Genomic DNA, 20943 nt, shown 5'->3' with positions numbered 1-20943 from the left:
AAAATCATAAGCACAAACACATCACACAAATGGACAACAATTGTCAAATTCCTTACTTGGTACAGGCTAGCTAAACCTCTCACTTGCATGACAGTCTTTTACAATTTCAATATATTGACAACAATGTGTGAACAAGAGAAACAGACAAAGTAGGTAAAAATGAGAGCAGTTAATAATGTGTTATAATCCTAGTAATCACTGTAAAAAAAATATATCAACTAAGAAAAACAAAAAGGTATGTAGACAAAATACATTTGCAAAGAAGAAAGAAAAGAATACAAAACTTTACCATCATATAATAACACAATGACGAGATGTTTAAGTACCGAACAACGTCAAAAAGATATTACCAAAAAAAAAAGCTAAAAAGTAAGAAATAATTAACAAAGATAAATAAAAGAACACTATAATACGTTATTAAGAAGATGACAAACTTCAGTACCTAGAATCTTTACTTCTTTATTTGTGAAGTTGATAATTAAATAAAGAAAGGAAAGGATTTTTTATTAGCAAGGTCTTGATATCTTCCAATGTTTGTTTGGTTTTTTTTTGCTTTTTTATAATTTTGGAAAAAGGAAGAGACGTTCTTTGACATAACCGTAAACTTTCTGCTCAGACACAGGTAACGTTTGATAAAGTCCTAAACTGAGCTGCTGCAAGCTATTGGATTGATAATATAATAATAAAAATAGTTTCGTTTGCCAGAGTCTTGTATTGAGACCGATTATGTAATAAGATTCGAGGCAGACGTCTTAAAATGAGGCAAAGGAAGCCGTGTTTGTTGTTTTGTTAATTTCTAGATCTGGAGGATTTATTATTGGAAACAAGTTTAGATTGATAAAAGAGAGAACATCATCAATATATTTGTCCCTTTAACATATACTATGTTTTCAAGGCGATTCATAGAAACAGTCCTTAGCATAGCCTTCAATTTAATAATGAATATTTAGACAAAAATACAGAGAAGACCATATGGAAGAGTTTACTGTAAATTCCGTCATGGATCTTGATGCCTTTCTACACAATACCTTATGTGTTGCCCGACAGCACTTAATGGCTTTCTACAAAACTCTCATGTGTTGCCCGACAGTATTAAATGCCTTTCTGCAACACAATACCATGCGTTGACAGACTGCACAAAATGCCTTTGTACAAAACTTTCATGTGTTGCCCGACATCACTAAGTGCCTTTCTACAAAACACTCATGTGTTGCCAGACAGCACTAAATGTCTTTCTACAAAACTCTCATGTGTATGCCCGACAGCACTAAATGCCTTTCTACACAAACTCTCATGTGTTGCCCAACAGCACTAAATGCCTTTCTACAAAACTCTCATGTGTTGCCCGACAGCACTACATGCCTTTCTACAAAACTCTCATGTGTTGCCCGACAGCACTAAATGCTTTTCTACAAAACTCTCATGTGTTGCCCGACAGCACTAAATGCCTTTCTACAAAACTCTCATGTGTTGCCCGACAGCACTATAAATGCCTTTCTACACAAACTCTCATGCGTTGCCCGACAGCACTAAATACCTTTCTACTAAACTCTCATGTGTTGCCCGACAGCACTAAATGCCTTCTACACAAACTCTCATTTGTTGCCCGACAGCACTAAATGGCTTTCTACAAAACTCTCATGTGTTGCCCGACAGCACTAAATGGCTTTCTTCAAAGCTCTCATGTGTTGCCCGACAGTACTAAATGTCTTTCTGCAACACAATATCATGCGTTGACCGACTGCACAAAATCATAACTTTGGATACTAGAAACAGGTAAAGTCCCGATTCTAACTATAGTTTTATCTGTAAAGAACATATGTGTTTCGCTCTATAAACATCAATAATCAGTTTCTTTTTTACGGCGCCAATTATTTTTATAATGGGCGTAAACAAAATTCTAGTGCAATATTTATTCTGTTCGTCTGAGATAAACACACCAGTGTCATATCGTATTGATCTGATGTACCCGGACGCCATTAGGCATGCATGTATGATTACTTTTCTAAAACATTTTAAATATATTTTTTATTTCCCCCATAAGAATCGATGAGGCTGATATTTACAAACGGTTCAATACAAATATGATTTATATAATGTTCTAATGAACTCCGCTGTAATGAAGTTTTGGTCGTTCTTTTATAGAATGTAAATATAAAGGTAGATCGGCAATACAAAACAACTTTAACTGATGCATTTTCAATTTGTTTACCATTTTGGCTGACACTAATGTAATATGTTATTAAGGATTTCAATATTCTAAATCATTCTTATTGTTGATCATCCTTTTTGTAAGTTTTCTCAATACCACTTCAGATTCATGCCATTAAGACTTGACTATAGTGTAACACGGTCTCCTTTGTCAAGTCAATAATTGACAATAGTTACACGTGTCTCCTTTGTCAATTTATTTACTTAAGGTGGCACGGTAGTATTTCCTGGCCCATAAGGGATAATGATAGCCTTTTTAGAATTTTCACCACTTTCTAACACTGCAAAAAATTCTACATTCACAGTTAACTGAAGTACTTCCATTTTACCATTCAGAAATGAATTTGAATATGTGTCATGACCGTTTACTTTTTTGCTATTTTTAAAAACCTTAGGCCACTAGTACTTTTAGGTCTTTTATGGTGCAGTGAATACAACATTTAAAAAAATTCTCAGAAATTCATTTTCATCTGTATGTAAAATTATTTCATATTTTTTTACACCTGATTCATCCCTCAGTTTGGGAAAGTATGTTCAGTTGATACTGTATTTTTTGTCCAATCACACTGTTTAGATACATTAACCTAAGTAGGGTACACAAAAGAGCAACCTAAATTCTGGAATGCAAATACTACCGTGCCACCTTACTAAGACCTGCAACTGGTTTATATGTCTTCTCCAAAAGATAAAAGATAATCAAAAATAAAGTTATAAATAAAGACCAAAAAATATATCAACTCTGATAAATTCTTGGAAGGGTTTTAGGAACATGATATCACAATTGATTTACATAAAAATTACATTGTCTAGTTTGACTATTTCTGACCACCTGAATTAACCTTACCTGTGCTCTTGTGCAATCTATAGTTTTCTTAATATTGATTTTATGACTGTTGTTTTGGGTCTGATTGTTTTGTCATTTAGTCTGTTGGTCATGTTTTGTCTTGTTTTTACAGGTCCTTTTATAGTACCCTTTGTGTATCTCTGCTGGTTTATTTCTACATTCCTTTTGTAGTGTTTCATATTTTCTTTTTTTCAATACTGTATTATTGATATATATCCTATATATTTTTTATTCGTATTTTTTTCTAAAAAGTGTATAGAAGTATTCCACCTTCACTTTCAGAAAGAAGATTTGCAGTGACCTTTTTAATATGTCAGATCGTATACTAATGGAATGTACTGTAAGCATTTAAAAATGAATAAATCACTTAACCAATCGTGTAACAACTACCTAAAAGTAATAAAACAGCATATAATGATGTATCCAACACTGTTTTATAATGGTTTTAATGAGTGTCATCGTAACATCGTATAAAACATATAACTAAGTTAACAAATAACAAAGAACGAAACGCATCTCAAAAGTAATTTGTATGTAACCAAATGTAAGGAAGAATATTTAAAATTCTGATAAACAACCGAATATGAATTGTTGATCAACACCACTTTAACAGTATGCGAGTAATTAAATGTCAAATAGCGGTAAAATGTGAAATAGAAAATGTACTTCATTACTGATCCGATCAAATTGTTTTATTTTTAAATGGCTATTTTGTGATGATATTATGAATTAATTTAAAGTTCAAGTGCCGATACACGTTAAGGGGCAACGTTCTAAAAAATACTTACTGTCCACGGACAAGTAGTAATCAAAATTTACAGATATTGAATAATTGGAAATATTATTAACTTTTGTTCTATATTTTTAAATTGTAATTGATATAAAGATCACGTATTTACAAAAAAAAATAATTATAAAAATACCGAACTCTGAGAAAAATTCAAAACGAAAAGTCCATAATCGATTGGCAAAATCAAAATCTCAAAAGACATCATACGAACGATTAACAATTGTCATATTCCTGACTTGGTACAGGCCTTTTTTTATGTAGAAAATGATGGATTAACCATGTTTTTACAGCTAGCTAAACCTCGCACTTGTATTGCAGTTGCATAAAATTCCAAATTCAATATTTCTGAGCGTTGTCTTCCGTTATAACTTAAATAGCCATGAATATTCTATGATCTTCTATGATGAAGGTGACACTGTTGAATGTTGTTATCATACATATATTAACATATATATGTTAGCGGCAATAAGTGAAATTATGCTTTAAGCTTAAATCCCAGGCAATAAGCTAACGCCTAGGCAGTAAGTCAATTGCCTAAATGATGTAATGCATCAGTCTTAAATCCTAAGATTAAAACTTAAATCCTGAAAAATGTGGACAGGCATCAAGCTTAATGCCTAAAATATAAATGCGAGTAAATAAAATACATGTATCCATTTAAATAAAAATAAATTTGTTACATAATAACATTATGAGAACTGGGTCCTGCTTATTGAAACTGTCCCAGGATCGATCCAATAAGATATTCTAAGGACAGACATTATGATAAAGTTAGGACCGACTTACGTTACGACATTGAAGCTATCTTAAGATTATCTTAGCTAGGATGTCCTAACTGACGTCCTAAGTATTGGCCTGAAAGAAAATAGCAAATGAAAAAATGAAAATATTGTATCAAATTTAAACAACAACTTTAATTTAAAACCCGATTAATTATTAGAAAATAATAACTTGTTTAAAATTAAAGGTAATAAATAATTTTGATATTTTAGTTACACATTTAAACTCTAAGCTGAACTCGAAGTGTAACGGTTTCATACTTTTAGTTCAAAGGCAAATCTCGTGAATCTTTCATATAAATACTGAGTACTTCAACTATTTTATTTTATTACTGCAAATAACATACTTGTTAATATGATCAAGAGAAGAAATTCTTATTTTACCAATGCAAAAATACAGGGGCCAGTTTAATCCTAAATATAAAAAAGAAGATGTGGTACGATTGCCAATGAGACAACTCTCCACAGGAGACCGGAAATAAAACCACTAATAGAATATGTTATTTATATTAAAACGCATCAAATAATAATTTGAAAACATGAAAACTTGATAGAAATTTGTGTTAAAATCATTTTGTTATCACAAATTGTGGAACTGTTAACGAAGGAAATTTACTTATTCAATAAAAAAAAAATGGAAATTGATGTGAACAAACAATCATATATAACTTTTGTCTACTTTTTAGCAGTTCAAACAAGCCTGACTAGTTAAGTGTAAAAAACTTCAAATAAATATTAAAATTATTCTATCAAACCTCCCCCTTTTTTAATTGGATACAAAAACTTTTTAAATATCTTTTTTAATATTTTGTAATACCATTAAAACATGAAAAAGTGTGAGTTAATTCTGTTTTTAACTGCTAAAATTACTAAATAATCTTACTTAATTTGAAGATCTTTAAATGAATGTATATTTATTCATGTAATATTAGAAATATTGTTAAGAAACGACTTTGTATCAAGAATAAATCACCAAATATGCATAAATTCCAGATTTCACTTATTGCATAAAATTATGTTCGGCAATAGAATGAATAATCATCATCAGATTTCAGGAAATAAGCTTAATGCCTGAAAATATCAGGCAATAACTTAATGTCTAGGCGTTAGCTTATTGCCTAGGATTTGAGCTTAATGTCTCATTTCACTTATTGCCGCTAACATATATATGGGGTACTTCAGACAGAAACCCAAAGAAAAGATACACGACACAATTGGTCTTCATTTTATACATTTTAGAACATTCATGTGAAGATAATGTGCTTACAATGCAGTTGACAAAGCTAATCTTATTTATTAGTATTGGATATAAACTCATCATAGATACCAGGACTAAATTTAGTATACGCCAGATGCGCGTTTCGTCTACAAAAGACTCATCAGTGACGCTCGAATCCAAAAAAGTTAAAAAGGCCAAATAAAGTACGAAGTTGACGAGCATTGAGGACCAAAATTCCTAAAAGTTTTGCCAAATACAGCTAAGGTAATCTATGCCTGAGGTAGAAAAGCCTTAGTATTTCAAAAAATTCCAAAATTTGTAACGGTAAATTTATAAATATAACCATATCAATGACAATTCATGTCAGCACAAAAAGTGCTGACTACTTTTTTTTTTATTTTGCAATGAATGTTTCATCCATAAGAAAAAGCATATCAAATAAATAGCTTAAAGTTTTGAACAGCGGCATAATACTGTTGCCTTTATTTAATGTTTTTGTCTTATTTAGGAATATGATGTTGTGCTTGTCATGATTTCATGGACGGTGTCTCGTTAAAATATAATTGTTACCTCATATTTACGCCTAAAACGCTTATCAAAGTACAATCTTACAATCTTAAAGTACAATGATCACAAACTATTTACATTTCTACTTTAAATTCTGATCTTACGTAATGCCATATCTGTCTGGTGTAAAATGAAAAGGAGATTTCGCTTTCAAAATGTGTTGCACTTAGTTAAATCAGTGTTAAACTAATAATAATATTTAAGTTTGAGAAGTTCTCAAGTAGGACCATATTGTATTCGGATTTCATTTTGGTTAGAGATCTCATTTACTTGTAAATCTGTCTGGTGTTAAACAATTATTCAATGACCTGAGGTTAAGTAAATCTCTTTGTAGTATTTAATAAAATATATACGTTTTACGTGTAGAAGTAATTGAAAAGTTAATGTAGGATGTGAATGTTAAAACTGCTTAAGAAAATATTTTTCTCCAATAAATTAAAAGGCGTGGTTGATCTTAATTGAACGATAACGAGACCTTTCATGTGACATAACATTTAATCTTGCGTAATTTATTGAGTTTACTTTTTACAATTAAAATGTTAACAATGCAAGTAGAGTTCATATAAAGTGCATTTAAAAAAATTAAAAAAAAACATTTAGAAAATAAAAGTTGCAGATGAAAATAGTGGTAAACTTTTAAAACGCAATAAAGATAAAGAAGTGATTAGACGTCGTGGGAAAAATACTGTCTTCAATCAAAAAGAAGCGTCCAAATTATAAATGTCCAATTATGAATTGTTTAATTACAAGCTGTGATTAGTATAATAGATTACCTAAAACAAATAAACTATGATCCAAGAACAAAACAGAACAGAATTAATAACAAAACGAGATACACCACACTTTACCATAATCGTTATTCAAAAGTAAAACAAGTAGTAATGTGTATTCATTTATCACATGAATAATATGAAAACAACATTTTTTTTAATTTCAGGATTTCTCTTTATCAGGTCCTTTCAAAGCCGAATATTTGAATCGATCGGAACATCTGAAGAGCTAGAAGACCAAAAATATACTTTAAAACTATTAGCAAATCCATCATAAGTCAACGTTGTCTGAGGGACTTACAAACCTAGGTTCTTAGATAAATTCTAAATCTCTTATCAAAACCTTATTAAAGAACCTTTCTCTTCTTTATTCTTTCCTCCACTATCTGGAGTACCACTACTTTTGTAATGTAGCACGGATAATCAACTTGTATTACTGGTTAGCTTGTCGACAGGATAAACAAAGATTATAAAAGAACTTCTAGATCAGAATCAAATATTGTAGAACAGATATAAAGTTATGTGTAGTAATGTATGATACTCATGAATAGCTCTAGTTGTTACTATCATCATGTTACTGCTTTGTAATATCATTTGTGCAGTCAATCTCTTTTAATATACCTTTATAAAATATCCAAATTCATTCATAACACTTGGGAGTTTTCTACCACAACACTAGAGTTGGTCTCAGCCAGATTCTTGTTGGTTTTTTTTAAACTCTTAATCTTCATAATTCTGGTTTTCCAACAATGTAATTGTCAAAATACATCAATTATGTATGACTTTTATACCAGTAAGAGGTTTAACTAGCTATACAATCAAACGGTAAGTCCATAATCAAATGACAAAATTAAAAGCACAACCACATCAAACGAATGGAAAACAACTGTCATATTCCTAACTTGGTGCATGATCAATTCATCCTTTTCTATGTTTGTTTTCCATTCGTTGATATGTTTGATCTTTTTTTATTCGCCAGTTGATACATGGTACCTTTGATAACTATTGATACTGGATTTTCTGTTTAGAATTTTACTGGAGTTCGGTATGTTTACTTTTGTACTTTTAATCTATATAAATGGGAACCATACCTGTATATAGAATACAAAATATCACTCGAGTTTGAGACACATCTTTATAAAAACGAATAATTGTGCCGACTTATCTAAATAAGTAATATATAATTCAGATTAATTATGAAAAAAAATGTTCAAGGGTGTTTTTTTTTTAAATATATTTTAATTGTTTTCAGAAAGCTTTACAGCAGCAATAATTAGGCCCACAGTGGTTAGGTCTCCAGCTACATCCTTTACTTCCATATCCGTAAGTGACCATATTAACTTTTCCGGCATCGGGTTGGGTATTAGAACTGTCATGTCGGAGATGTGCATGCTGCTTTCTAACATGGTATGCATCGAAACAAGCAACGCTAGAATGAAAACGGGTTTATAATATAATATACATGGATTATATCAAAATTCTCCTAACCTTGATTAATAAACGCACAGAACAAATTAGAAACAATAGCTTTTCGAGTGAAATTTAGAAAAATTCCCCAGAACTATATCCCCTTTGATGTATTTGAAACAAAAAATAAGAATCTTGGATGGAGAGTTGTCTCATTGGACCTCATACCTCATCTTCTTATATCTATTGAACATCGTACTTTATTTGACCTTTATTTTTTTGATTTGATCGTCATGGATAAGTCTTTTGTACACTTAACGCATTTCTGGCATACATTTTTTCAGATATTGGTAGACCTTACTAAAATGATGATGATAAATCCCAAATTTTCTCATATAGACCAACAGGGTAAAAAAAATTTATTATAATGCATTAGAATTGGGAAAATAAATACCTGTTTCTTTGGTTTTTGATTGATTTAAGCATATCATGTTTTGCTGCACTACAAATAGAGTTACAGGTTGGTGCTATTTCGCTACAGTCTCTTCTTATTGCAAACACCCAGTTACCGACGCCTTGACTTGCGCAGTAGGTCTGCGCCATCTCATCAAAGTAATTATAGCTCAGACTAGCTACATCACTTGATGTAAACAACACTGAAATATGAAGGGTTGACAATTAAAAATCTGGTGACAAGAAATATAATTACACTTGCAAACATCGTTATATGTATCCCTATATTATTTGACACGTTCTTTTTGAAAACCCGGATTTTTTTTCTCCATCGATTTATGAGTTTCGAACAGCGGTATACTCCTGTTACCTTTATCTGGCAGTGATGATTTTTATTATAAGTTAACAGAAAACGTCGTGTGAAAAGAGTTTCCTCTTAAGAAATTACTGATTCTCAATGCCCTTCATATTTGTATTGTTTTAGTCCTTTTATTATATTTCATTTGTTTGAGCGTCGCTGGTGAGTCTTTTTGAAGATTAAACGCGAGTGTGGCGTATACTATTTAGTTTTGGTATATCAAAGGAGTTCGTTAATATGAAAGACTATCAAAATACAAAGATTTTAGTATTGTAAAAAAAGAAATAGACAAAATCGATTGATATGCAATATATAAAGGCAACAGTAGTATACCGCTGTTCAAAATTCATAAATCGATAGGGAAAAAAACAAATCCGGGTTACAAACTAAAACTGAGAGAAACGTATCAAATATAAGAGAACTACGACACAACAGAGACACAACAACGAAACGCAACACACAGAGAAACGAACTATAATGTAACAATGGCCATTTTCCTGACTTGGTACAGGGCATTTTATGAAAAAATGGTGGGTTGAACCTGGTTTTGTGGCATGCCAAACCTCCCGCTTTAATGGCAATATATACTATTAAACGAGAAGACCTCATTGTATGTGTTGCTTCTCTTCCTTCCACAATAAATTAATCATCATGCCTCTGTGATCTGTAGGTACCATACATTGTCGCATTTGTCATCTGTTATTATGACTATTCAATTTGGGTTATTTTGGGAGAAATACGAAAATTAATGTCCTCCGGATATTGTTTCCGTAATCAGACAAACTTTTTAAGTCATAAGACTCCCGGTTTTAAACTTGCACATAAATTTCATAAGAGTACACGGGACAGGACACTAATTTTCTTGTTGATAGAGACTCTCTACATAATATAGCAGTGAGAAAGGAAACTTGAAATTGGTAGTTAATAGAAAAAAGTAAAATCACAAAAATACTAAACTTAGAGGAAGATCAATTGGGAAAGTCCATAATCACATGGCAAAATCAAATAACAAAACACATCAAAAACGAATGGACAAGAACTGTCATATTCCTGACTTGGTACAGGCATTTTCAAATGTAGAAAATGGTGGATTAAACCTGGTTCTATAGCGCTAACCCTCTCACTTTTGTAATGACAGTCTCATCAATTTCCGATATTTTTACATTGATGCGTTAAATAAACAGACACAATAAATATAATAGTCAAAATATGGGTACATCAGTCATCATCGTTTAACAATTTTAAAAGGAACAATTTAACAGAACACAAAAACATCTACTATCTACGAACACATTTATTGAGTGTCTGACGTCAGAAAATTTTATACGTCACACACTTTATTTATCATATATGTATGTTCAAAGTATACAGAAACGCGAAAATAATGAAATTTAACAGAAAACAAAAAAAAATAACGGATTTTAGAAAAAAGGGAGAGGGCTTTAAAAATTATTCTGTTTGCAAGTACCTATGAATTTTGATACATTTTCTGAAAATCTCTAGACATAAAATCTTTAACAAAACATCTTTTTACAACAGTTTACATAATTTTAAAAAAGTAAAATCACAAAAATATTAACTTCGAGGAAAATTCAAAACAAAAAGTCCCTAATCAAATGGCAAAATCCAATAATAAAACACATCAAGCGAAAGGACAACAACTGTCATATTCCTGACTTGGTACAGGCATTTTCAAATGTAGAAAATGGTGAATTGAGCCTGGTTTTATAGCGCTAAACCTCTCAATTGTATGAGTCGCATTAAATTCATCAAAGCTCTAAATGTCTGCGATTTCGCGGATGTGTTCTAGTAAAGATTTAAATTACAAGGCAAATCAAAATTATCATTGTTCACGTATTTCTAAAACTTGTCTTAATGCTAAATGTCTCTTAACTTATATTTTATATTGGGCATGTTGATACCAACATTGAATTACAGTGACAAACAAAAATAAAAGCAATAACATATTTTTTTTAAATAAGATTTATGCCATAATAGTAATACAATATATAATTTAACACAATGCATCAATAGACAAAACAAACATTTGTTTAAATAGTAATTTTGTGGAAAATATATACTTACCTGCACATAAACCGGTCAACAAAATATTAGAAAGATACATCATTGACAGTGAAATCTGTATGAAGTAATACATTTTGTCATTTTGTAGACTTATTTTATACCATGCAATATCCTGAATGATTTCGTTGAAACAATCTTTCATACAGACTGACATGTACGAGATGAGCCATTTCCAAGAAAATATATTCGGATTTCTCAGTACAGTTGATGGTAACTATGTCACAAGGGAAGATAACGGGAATAACATCATATTTCGTGTGGTCATATTTCATGTACATGTTAATCATTATAATGAATTCAACAATACAGAATTATACATTAGAGATCTACGTTTATATATGTCGGGCAAAAATTCCATTTGTCAAATGACAGAAAAAAAGTACAATAAGTATAGATTTGATAACGATAGTTGTTGGTGGCTATGTTTTGCTATCTAAACAATACGGAATTCTTTTTACCGTAAATAAACTCAAAACCATTTTACTTCTAGGTATGAAGACACTAACACAGGGTAATTCCAATAGTTTTATCTTAAAAGGACAGACATTCTGCTAAGAAAAAGAGCTTATTCCGTATGATTGAATAAAAAATGAGGCGCTTGAGTTTATTTCCTATTTTCAGTAGGGGCTCGTGTTTGCAATTATGTAGTTTTGTCTTTCTTAACGTATGGATTGTTTCTTCGCACCCTTTTTTTGAGATAAAACATAACAATGAAAACATTTTATTAAGTCAACATCGACGATTTATAATTTGATCAACAGCATAAGTCTGTTTTTGTCCATGAAGCACCTGTCGACACACCCGATCTCGATCCTTTGCGGTTCAGACAAATTTACAAATTATTTTTTGTTTTACATTGGCTTCCTTTGTATTTTTATAGGCTCATGAGAATTTAACATCTCTAAAATACAGCTGTCTACCATTCTCGTCTATATAGAATTAATAAATGAATTAGAAATATCAAGTGTTAATGTATATATCCACTTATTCTAGCCCGGTCAGAAAAAGCATATAAGAAACTAGTCAAATTTAAAAAAAAAAATCCTACGCTTAAATGAAATTTTGCCAATAAGAGAAATATTTGTGTAAATTTGGTATTAAATGGAAGCTTTAGGACTTGGGATCACTGCATGCCACTAGTTGAAAGTTTGTTTCGAATAAGAAAAACCATATGACATTGCATATCATAGTAATATTTCTTAAAGATAATAGGAGAGCAATAAGTCATGTTGTTCAGATCGGAAGTTCCTGTGTTTTGTACTACCAAGCTTTCGGGAACCAGTGCGCTCTAATATACAATCAAAAGTGTATTGACTATTCAGCACAATTTAGGATAGGGTCTAGTTTTGAAAAGAATTAACTACTAAAGTATCTCTTAATTGAAATTTCAAAAAAGCTTCAAATTGCAGAATTCAACATAGAATGCCATGGCCTATGCATTAGTGGTGTTATCCTTATTTAAGGCAAAGTCCACAACTATTGCTCAACAGAACCTATTATAAACCTTCCTTTCTCTATCATATTGCTAACAACAGATAATACTTATTGACGGGTACGTATCTGCCTGTAATAAGACTGTAAACTCAGTGTGTGTGTGGGGGGGGGGGGGGGGCTTGATAATTACAAAAAACAACGTGTACTTTGTTAGTTTTGAAAAAGTATGATTTTAGAATCTTAACTAATTTATTTCTATTGGATTATCATTCGACGATTATTGTATTAGTAAATACTATTGAGGATCTAGAAATAAGTGCCATAAAACGTTTTCTCATCTGGATATTTTGTTATTTTATTTGTTTTAAGAAACAAGAGGAATATGATGCAGATTATATAAGTGCACCTAATATTTTTGACAGAATTACAACATCCTTTGAATTGAAAATGAGAGCGAAATAGCGTGTTTTAATAAGCGAGATTTACTCGTATTGCCGGTACTAGGTCAGGAATATGACGGTTGCTATCCCTTTATTTGGCGTATCAAATTTTAAACCTGGTACCTTTTGTAAGCTATTATTCGTGTGTTTCTCTGTCCTATATTTTCTTCCATTTTTTGTATTGTAGTCCTGTAATGTAATGTCGTCATTTATGGTATATTTAACATTGCCATTAAAGCCGAGTTTGGTATGCCACAAAACCAGGTTCAGCCCACCATTTTTTTTCTTAAAATTTCCTTTACCAAGTCAGGAAAATGCCCATTGTTTTATTATAGTTCGTTTCTGTGTGTGTTACGTTTTTATGTTGTGTTTCTGTTGTTTCGTTGTTTTTCCTCTTATATTTTATGCATTTCCCTCAGTTTTAGTTTGTAACCCAGATTTGGTTTTTTTTCTTAATCGATTTTTGAATTTCGAACAGCGGTATACTACTGTTGCCTTTATTGGTGGGTTTGAGCTTTTGATTTTCCCATTTGAATTTTTGTCGGAGTTCGGTATTTTTTGTTATTTTACTTTTTGCATAAATTTGTTACATCTACAACCGCCGATGTGCCGTTAACCAAATGATCATTTGTTATTGTGAAGAAAGAAAACGAAAACGTTTTGTTTTTTAAATTACACCATAATTATTCAATGTCATAAAACATTTGTTTACTCCGGTACACCTTTTCAATCATTTATGTCATTTCTAAAGATAAACATGTACATAATAAAAATTTTAACTTAATGCACCTGGTTTTCCCCTTTCTTCTTTTCCCGGAAAACAAATATCATAAAAGATTTGTATTAAAAGGAGAAGAAAGTTCTGACTTTGAATATCGTTAATATGAGTAGAATTAACGTTCCTTCTCTCGATTTTAGATATTTAAATTTCAAACGAGTTTTCTTCTACTTTTTATGGTATTATGTTCAGTCATAGCGTAATTGAAAATGTAATTGTAATTATCTGTGCTTAATTACAATTTTGAAAGTGATTCATTTTAATGTGTTATGTGTTATTACATGTAATTGAAAGTAATTATCTTTGAATTACATTTAAATAATTGCATGGACATTTTTATAAATTTTGACTTTTCTGATGTAATTTGTAATTTATTGTTCATCCTTCATTTAGTATGCACTTTGTACTTTCCTTTGTCATGATACCTTTTATAAAAAGTTCATGGAAAAAACAATAAGCATTCATCAAGATATTTTACGAATCATTATAGCATGTATAAAAATCTGTATTTGTATTTAATTCATTTACTTTAATTTTTCACATGTTTACAAAAACATCTATAAATTAAAAACAATACCAATTTATTTACATACAATTTGTAAATATGTTGTTCGATCGAATAGAAAAAATGTTTAAAAGTCGATATAATAAAGTACGAAGTTGAAGAGCATTGAGGACCAAACATTTCTAAAAGTTTTACCAAATACAGCTAAGGTAATCTCAACCTTAGGTTATTCCTTTCACTGAACTAATTATTAAGTACAAATTTGTCCCTTGATTAAAATGCCAAAGACAATGCTTTTCATTCCATCATTTCTATATGTTAAAATCTGTACAGATGGGTATTATCTTAACGTTTTCTATAATACTCAAAACATAAAACAATGGAGTCACATATACTTGACATCTATGACATGGCATAAAAAAATGAAATTTCTACCATTACATATAAATAAAGGCAACAGTAGTATACCGCTGTTCGAAAGTCATAAATCGTTTGAGAGAAAACCAATCCGGGTTCCAAACTTAAACCGACGGAAACTATAACATGAAAACAACGAAACAACAGAAACACTCAAGTGCAAAAAAAAAAACCAAGAGCCAATGCATTACACACACACGCACACACATAGAAACTTACTATAAGATAACCAAAACAAAACCGAACGTACCAATACATATGCATAAGTTTCATTCTATTCTAGCCTGTTGTCATTTTTGTGATTACATTCTAAATGAAATAGCTATTACATGTCTTTGGATAAAAGTAATTGAAAGTTAATAACTTACATTTGCAATGTAATCGTGATGTAATTAATTACAATTAAACAGCAATGTAATTGAAATGTAAATAATGTTATATCAGAAATAGATTACCTTAGCTGTATTTGGCAAAACATTTAGGAATGTTTGGTCCTCAATGCTCTTGAACTTCGTACTCTATTTGGCTATTTGAATATTTTTTGATTCGAGCGTCACAGATGAGTCTTTTGTAGACGAAACGTGTCTGGCGAAAATATAAAATTTGAATACTGGTATCTATGATGAGTTTATTATTGACCCCAGGTTTGATTATAAAGTGTATATTTTAATTTGGTCACTATACTCGTTATACTAGTGGTTGACTTTTGAAATGCAACGAACGTAATCTCTGTATAACTGGTGAAGTATTGTTCGATGTAATTAGGCCAATTTTGATCTTAATTTCAAATATTACGGCCGATGAAAGTTTAAACGGTAAATTCCTATTGAGATCAAATATCCAAATCTCCTCTAAGATACAAACACGCCCAGCGTGGTTCGTCTACATAAGAATCATCCGCCATTCCTGAATCAAAACAGTTGGAAAGCCAGATAATAACTAAGTTGGAAGGCTTTTTAAAAAGCGTTGAACAGTATGGGAAATTTCCATCACAAGCGGTTTTAGACCGTTCGATATCTTTTTCTCATTTTGTTCATGTATAGTTAGTTCATACTTGCATAATTGACAAACAAGTAATCCTTTGGATCTAAGTTATGCTGATTATATTGTAAATTTTCATATCAAACAATTTTCAGAAACAACTCATTCGCCGCCCTCTATTTTTATCTGACAAATCTAAAGTATATTTTTTTCTGTTTGTGGCCTACTGTCCCTTAAAGCCATTCTAAAATCCGTTTTCACTGTGTCTCGGTACAACCTTTCTTATTATGCCTCGTGGAAAAAGAAGAAGTGGTTATGATCACTGGACATCGCTAAAGAATCCATCTATCACTTGTCTGTCTAAATGCGAAAATATCAATGTGTTTTAGACAAAACGAAGATCAGTAATCACTGTGCTTCAGTGAGACCTATCCTTCTCATCTGTTTGATTTTCCTAGAGTGTGTAAGCAAGTTTAACTTTTCGTGTGACCAATATACGCTCAACAAGATGTGCCGACAAGCAAACGTGAATAGGCTGGTATTTTGATTTATATGAATTGAATTGGAATTGGGTGGTATTTAGATTATTTGATATACTTTGTCAGTGTATATCTAAATAACAGAAGATTGCTATCCTCATAAGTACGAACAAGTTCTTCATTTACACACTCTATCAAGCCTGACCTCTACAACTGGTTGTGAGAGATCTTGTGTGAGGTCAACAGACACAGTGGTTATGATCTCCACTAGTTATTTCTAACAGAAGTAGATTTAAAGGCACTGGTAGAAATAATAACGTGTATAAACAAAGTTATATTTGAATATCAAGTATGAGTAGTTTACTGTTTTTCATGAAATAAGGAAAAATAAGCTAAGTTAACTGCCTTCCTGAAATATTTTATATCGCGCAAAAATAAGTTTACATTGTTTTGCAATAAATTTCAGTGAATGTTCTCAGAACTATTGAAAACGTATACAACTAAAAAGGGGAGACAATCACAAAGATCAACGAAAAAGTTTAAATGTTTAACATAGAGAGAATAGAAGTTGAACAGTAAACTTTATACGCTCAGTTCTCAAGATGAAAAAAAAGAAATAACCAGAGTAAACATAAATTAGAGTCCCTAGTTCAATGTATTTCATATTCTTTTCATTTTGAGTTTACCCGAAATAGGGAATGACAGTATATGGAATTATTATAGATGTCAAATACAGAATAACGAATGTATTTTATTTTGAATCTACCACTTGCACAGTACTTTTCCACCTTTCCCATGACTTTTTTTCCATCGCGTGGATATGTTAAGCGTATAATAAGCTGTGAGTGTTGTTGTTCATGGTTGAATGACATACGATGTGACACACCCTCGTACCTTCGGTTTTTATGTTAGTAGCTATTATAATAACATTTCAAAATAAATCTACATCATTTAATAGCAAGAATCTGTTTAGCTTGATATCAAATATCAAATATCAAGCGATTTATATAATACAAAGAGAGATAATCGTAATATAACCAATTCAAATATATTTTTATATTTTTTTATAACATGTATTAAGTATAATCGTTAACATGAAAAAATCCTGTTATCATTTCATGTAAATTTTTAATCAAATTAAGTATAGTTTTCCGAAAAAAAAATAGGACATACAAATAAAACTATATGATACGAATTTACCTACGGGTCGTTCCATCCTAGTGGACTTTTGTTTTACATGATTTCAAACTGAATAAGAAACATGTAATGACCACATAATTAAACCAGTCATAACACTAGATTTATTGGATGTTTAATATGAACTAAAAAGTAAAAAACTTCAAAAGACTGAACTCCGAGGAAAATTCAGAAAGGAATGTCCCTAATCAATTGGCGAAATCAAAAGCTCAAACACATCAAACAAGTGTATAACAACTGTCATATTCCAGTACCGACATTTTCGTATATAGAAAATGGTGGATTGAAATCTGGTTTTATAGCTAGCTAAACATCTCACTTGTATGACGGTCGCATACAATTCCATTATACTGACAACGTTGCGTAAACAAAACATACAGACACAATAGTTCAAAATGTCAAAAGCAGGGGTACAGCAGTCTAAACATTGTTTTATCATCTTAATGACTATAAAACAAACAAATGTAACAAAGAAGCACAAAAAGGCATATCTCAAATTTAGCAACCTCATTTTGCTTTTTTATTTTACGATTCTATTTAACCATGTTAAATCCACCCATAAGAGATTGAAAGATTTGAGGTACTGAAACCGAACTCTTACCCTAACTGACACATGGTTAGATTTACATTAACTTTGACGTAGAATCAAAGGAGTAGGTCCGGTAAGGACCGATTTTGGCCTCAAATTTCAGGTTCATCTGACGAAAGATTTGACCACTTTTTAAACACTTAAGTGTCTATTTTATTTGAATTGATTAGTTTATGTGAAAGATTTTAACAGATTTAGTCATTAAAAACGATCCGATTCAAGGTCAAATATGAAAAATCTACCTAATATGCCGAAAAATGTCACTTTTTAGATGGTTTTTGGTAAAAATGAAAGTGGCCGCATCCGTGTTCATCCTCAACCTTTATATATGTTATGTATTATCATAAAATACAACTTACATTTCAATATTAAGGATGAACACGAATGCGGCCACTTTCGTTTTACACGAAAACCGTCTAAAATTTAACTAAAATGCTAGAATTATGAGGATTTCAGTAATTTAGCATGACTTAATGGTGCTAGTACCGGATATATGTGCATTGTATTGTCAAAAACAGCCCATATTTATGTAGCAGAAGCATTTTACTGTCCAATAAATAACTAAAGGTTTACATTTTAACAATTTTGTAAAACTGCTATATTTTGGGGCCAAAAAGGGGTCTTACTGAACCTACTCCTTTAACAACCTAATTTTTCTTTTTTGTGATACGATTTTATTTATCAAGTCCTTAATCAAATGTCAAAATCAAAAGCTCAAACAAATCGGAACGTACATCGTACATGCATTTTCTTAGGTAGAAAGTTTTTCCACCTGTCGATTAGTTGTTGCACTTTACAAATACCCAGCCACGTCCATTCTGCTTTTTGTTAGATGTAATTTCTATTTGTATCCACCTTATTAGTTCTATTTGTATCCACCTTATTAGTTATTGTTACACCATTGTACTAAGTTACGGGGAGGGTTGGGATCCCGTTAACATATTTAACCCCTCCACGTTCTTTATATATGTGCCTATCCCTAGTCAGGAGCCTTTAATTCATTGGTTGTTTTGGTACATATTTGATTTCCGTTCATTTTTTGTACCTTAACTAGTTTTTCTCGTTTAAATTGTTTCACATTTGTGGTTTCGAGGCCTTTTATATATGACTATGCGATAGGGGATTTGCTTATTGTTGAAGGCCTTTCGCTGACCTACTGCTGTTAATTGTTATGTCTGACTCATTAAATCCCTTTTGGAGAGTTGTCTCATTGGCAGTCATACCGCAGCTTCTTTTTTATATTATATATGGGTGTCTGGAGCTGTCATGTCAGTATCTGCTAGTAGTCCTTTGTTAATTTATATATCGTTGTCATTTTGCTTAGTTTCTGTTGTTACCTATTCTGACATCGGACTAGAACTTTTTTAAACTGGGGTTTACTGTGCGTACTGCTGTGCATTATTATATTCTACATTTGCTAGAAGTATAAGGGAGGTTGGAATCTCACAATACATGTCAAACCCGCTGCACCTTTTGCGACCGTCCCAATTCTCTGACCTTTGTTAGTCTTGTATAGTTTTATTTTTATTTTAATTCATTTATATGTTTTGGAGTTCAGTGCTGCGTCCGTTTTCACAGAAGTAATACACTTTCTTGTTTAAAGACCAGCTGAAGCCTTCCAATAATTGCGGGATTTTGTCGCTGTGTTTTTTAATTTGATAGATGCTTTTTGTGCTCTTTTGTAAGTGTTTGTTTGTTTTGAGATTGTAACGCAGTGATGATTGCCGTAACCATATATTAGACTATTTTACCGATAATGTCAGTTTTGTTCACGCATCGTTGTAAAAAAATAACGGAATTTGATGCGACTGCATACAATTGAGAGATTAAGCGCTATAAAACCAGGTTCAATCCACCAATTCCTACATTTGAAAATGCCTGTACCAAGTCAGGAATATGACAGTTCTTGTCCATTCGTTTGATGTGTTTACTCATATGATTTTGCCATTTGATTAGGGACTTTCCGTGATTTTACTTTTTAAAGTCCCATTGGTGGCATTCGAAATTTTCTGCTCTTTTGTCCGGCTGTTGTATTTTTCTCAATTTTGATACATCAAAAGATACCACACTCATATGTCTATTTGATTTGGATTTATGATGATAATTTTGATTTATTTTCAGTAAGTTAAATCTAAATATTTTTGATCAAATCTACTCGAAGAATATTATAAATGGTTTTACGTAAAACATAATATATAGATATAGCAAGATGTGGTATGAGTGCCAATGAGACAACTCTCCATCAAAGTAACACTTTGTAAAAGTAGACCACTATAAAACAAGGAACGGCCTTCAACACAGAGCTTTGGCTCACAAGAAAAGTAAACTCATCATAGATACCAGGACTAAATTTTGTATATACGCCAGACAGCAAGCTATAAAGGGCCACACAAATGTCTAGTGTAAACCCATTCAAACGGAAAAACCAACGGTCTAATAGTATGTTAACATTTAGAACAAAGAGAACAAACTGTGCCCCTCTACTTGCCGACTTGTTTCTTTAGTATTATCAGGCTGACTTCATGCAGGAACCTCTTATGCAGAAAGATAAGAAGTTAGCAATATCCTTTAACTCTATAAAGATGATGTTCTTTCACTAAATAATTCAAAATTTGGTGACTATGTGGAACGCATTTAGCC

At 31.4% G+C, this 20943-nt stretch overlaps 1 protein-coding gene across 1 annotated transcript; it reads right to left on the bottom strand.

The window, feature by feature from the left end:
• Nucleotides 1–8399: 8399 nt before the first annotated feature.
• Nucleotides 8400–11699, bottom strand: LOC139484551 (uncharacterized). The gene is made up of 3 exons (XM_071268283.1): nt 11484–11699; nt 9042–9243; nt 8400–8609 (listed from the first exon to the last, which is right to left on the bottom strand). Exons 1-3 carry the CDS (start codon nt 11635–11637, stop codon nt 8429–8431), a joined length of 537 nt encoding a protein of 178 aa, XP_071124384.1. The 5' UTR covers nt 11638–11699; the 3' UTR covers nt 8400–8428.
• Between the last annotated feature and the right edge of the window lie 9244 nt (nt 11700–20943).

This window comes from Mytilus edulis, chromosome 8 (genome assembly GCF_963676685.1).
Source record: "Mytilus edulis chromosome 8, xbMytEdul2.2, whole genome shotgun sequence".
Lineage (NCBI taxonomy): Eukaryota > Metazoa > Mollusca > Bivalvia > Mytilida > Mytilidae > Mytilus > Mytilus edulis.
Note: the sequence above shows the minus strand (reverse complement) of the source record. Positions and strands in the feature narration are given on the sequence as shown.

Excerpts from the sequence above, each read along its gene's own strand:
- LOC139484551 (XM_071268283.1), bottom strand. The coding sequence starts at position 11,637 with ATGTCAGTCTGTATGAAAGATTGTTTCAACGAAATCATTCAGGATATT. Across the intron at positions 9,244-11,483 it reads GTTGACCGGTTTATGTGCAG|TGTTGTTTACATCAAGTGAT; the intron begins GTAAGTATATAT and ends TTCATATTTCAG. Across the intron at positions 8,610-9,041 it reads ATCAAAAACCAAAGAAACAG|CGTTGCTTGTTTCGATGCAT; the intron begins GTATTTATTTTC and ends TTTTCATTCTAG.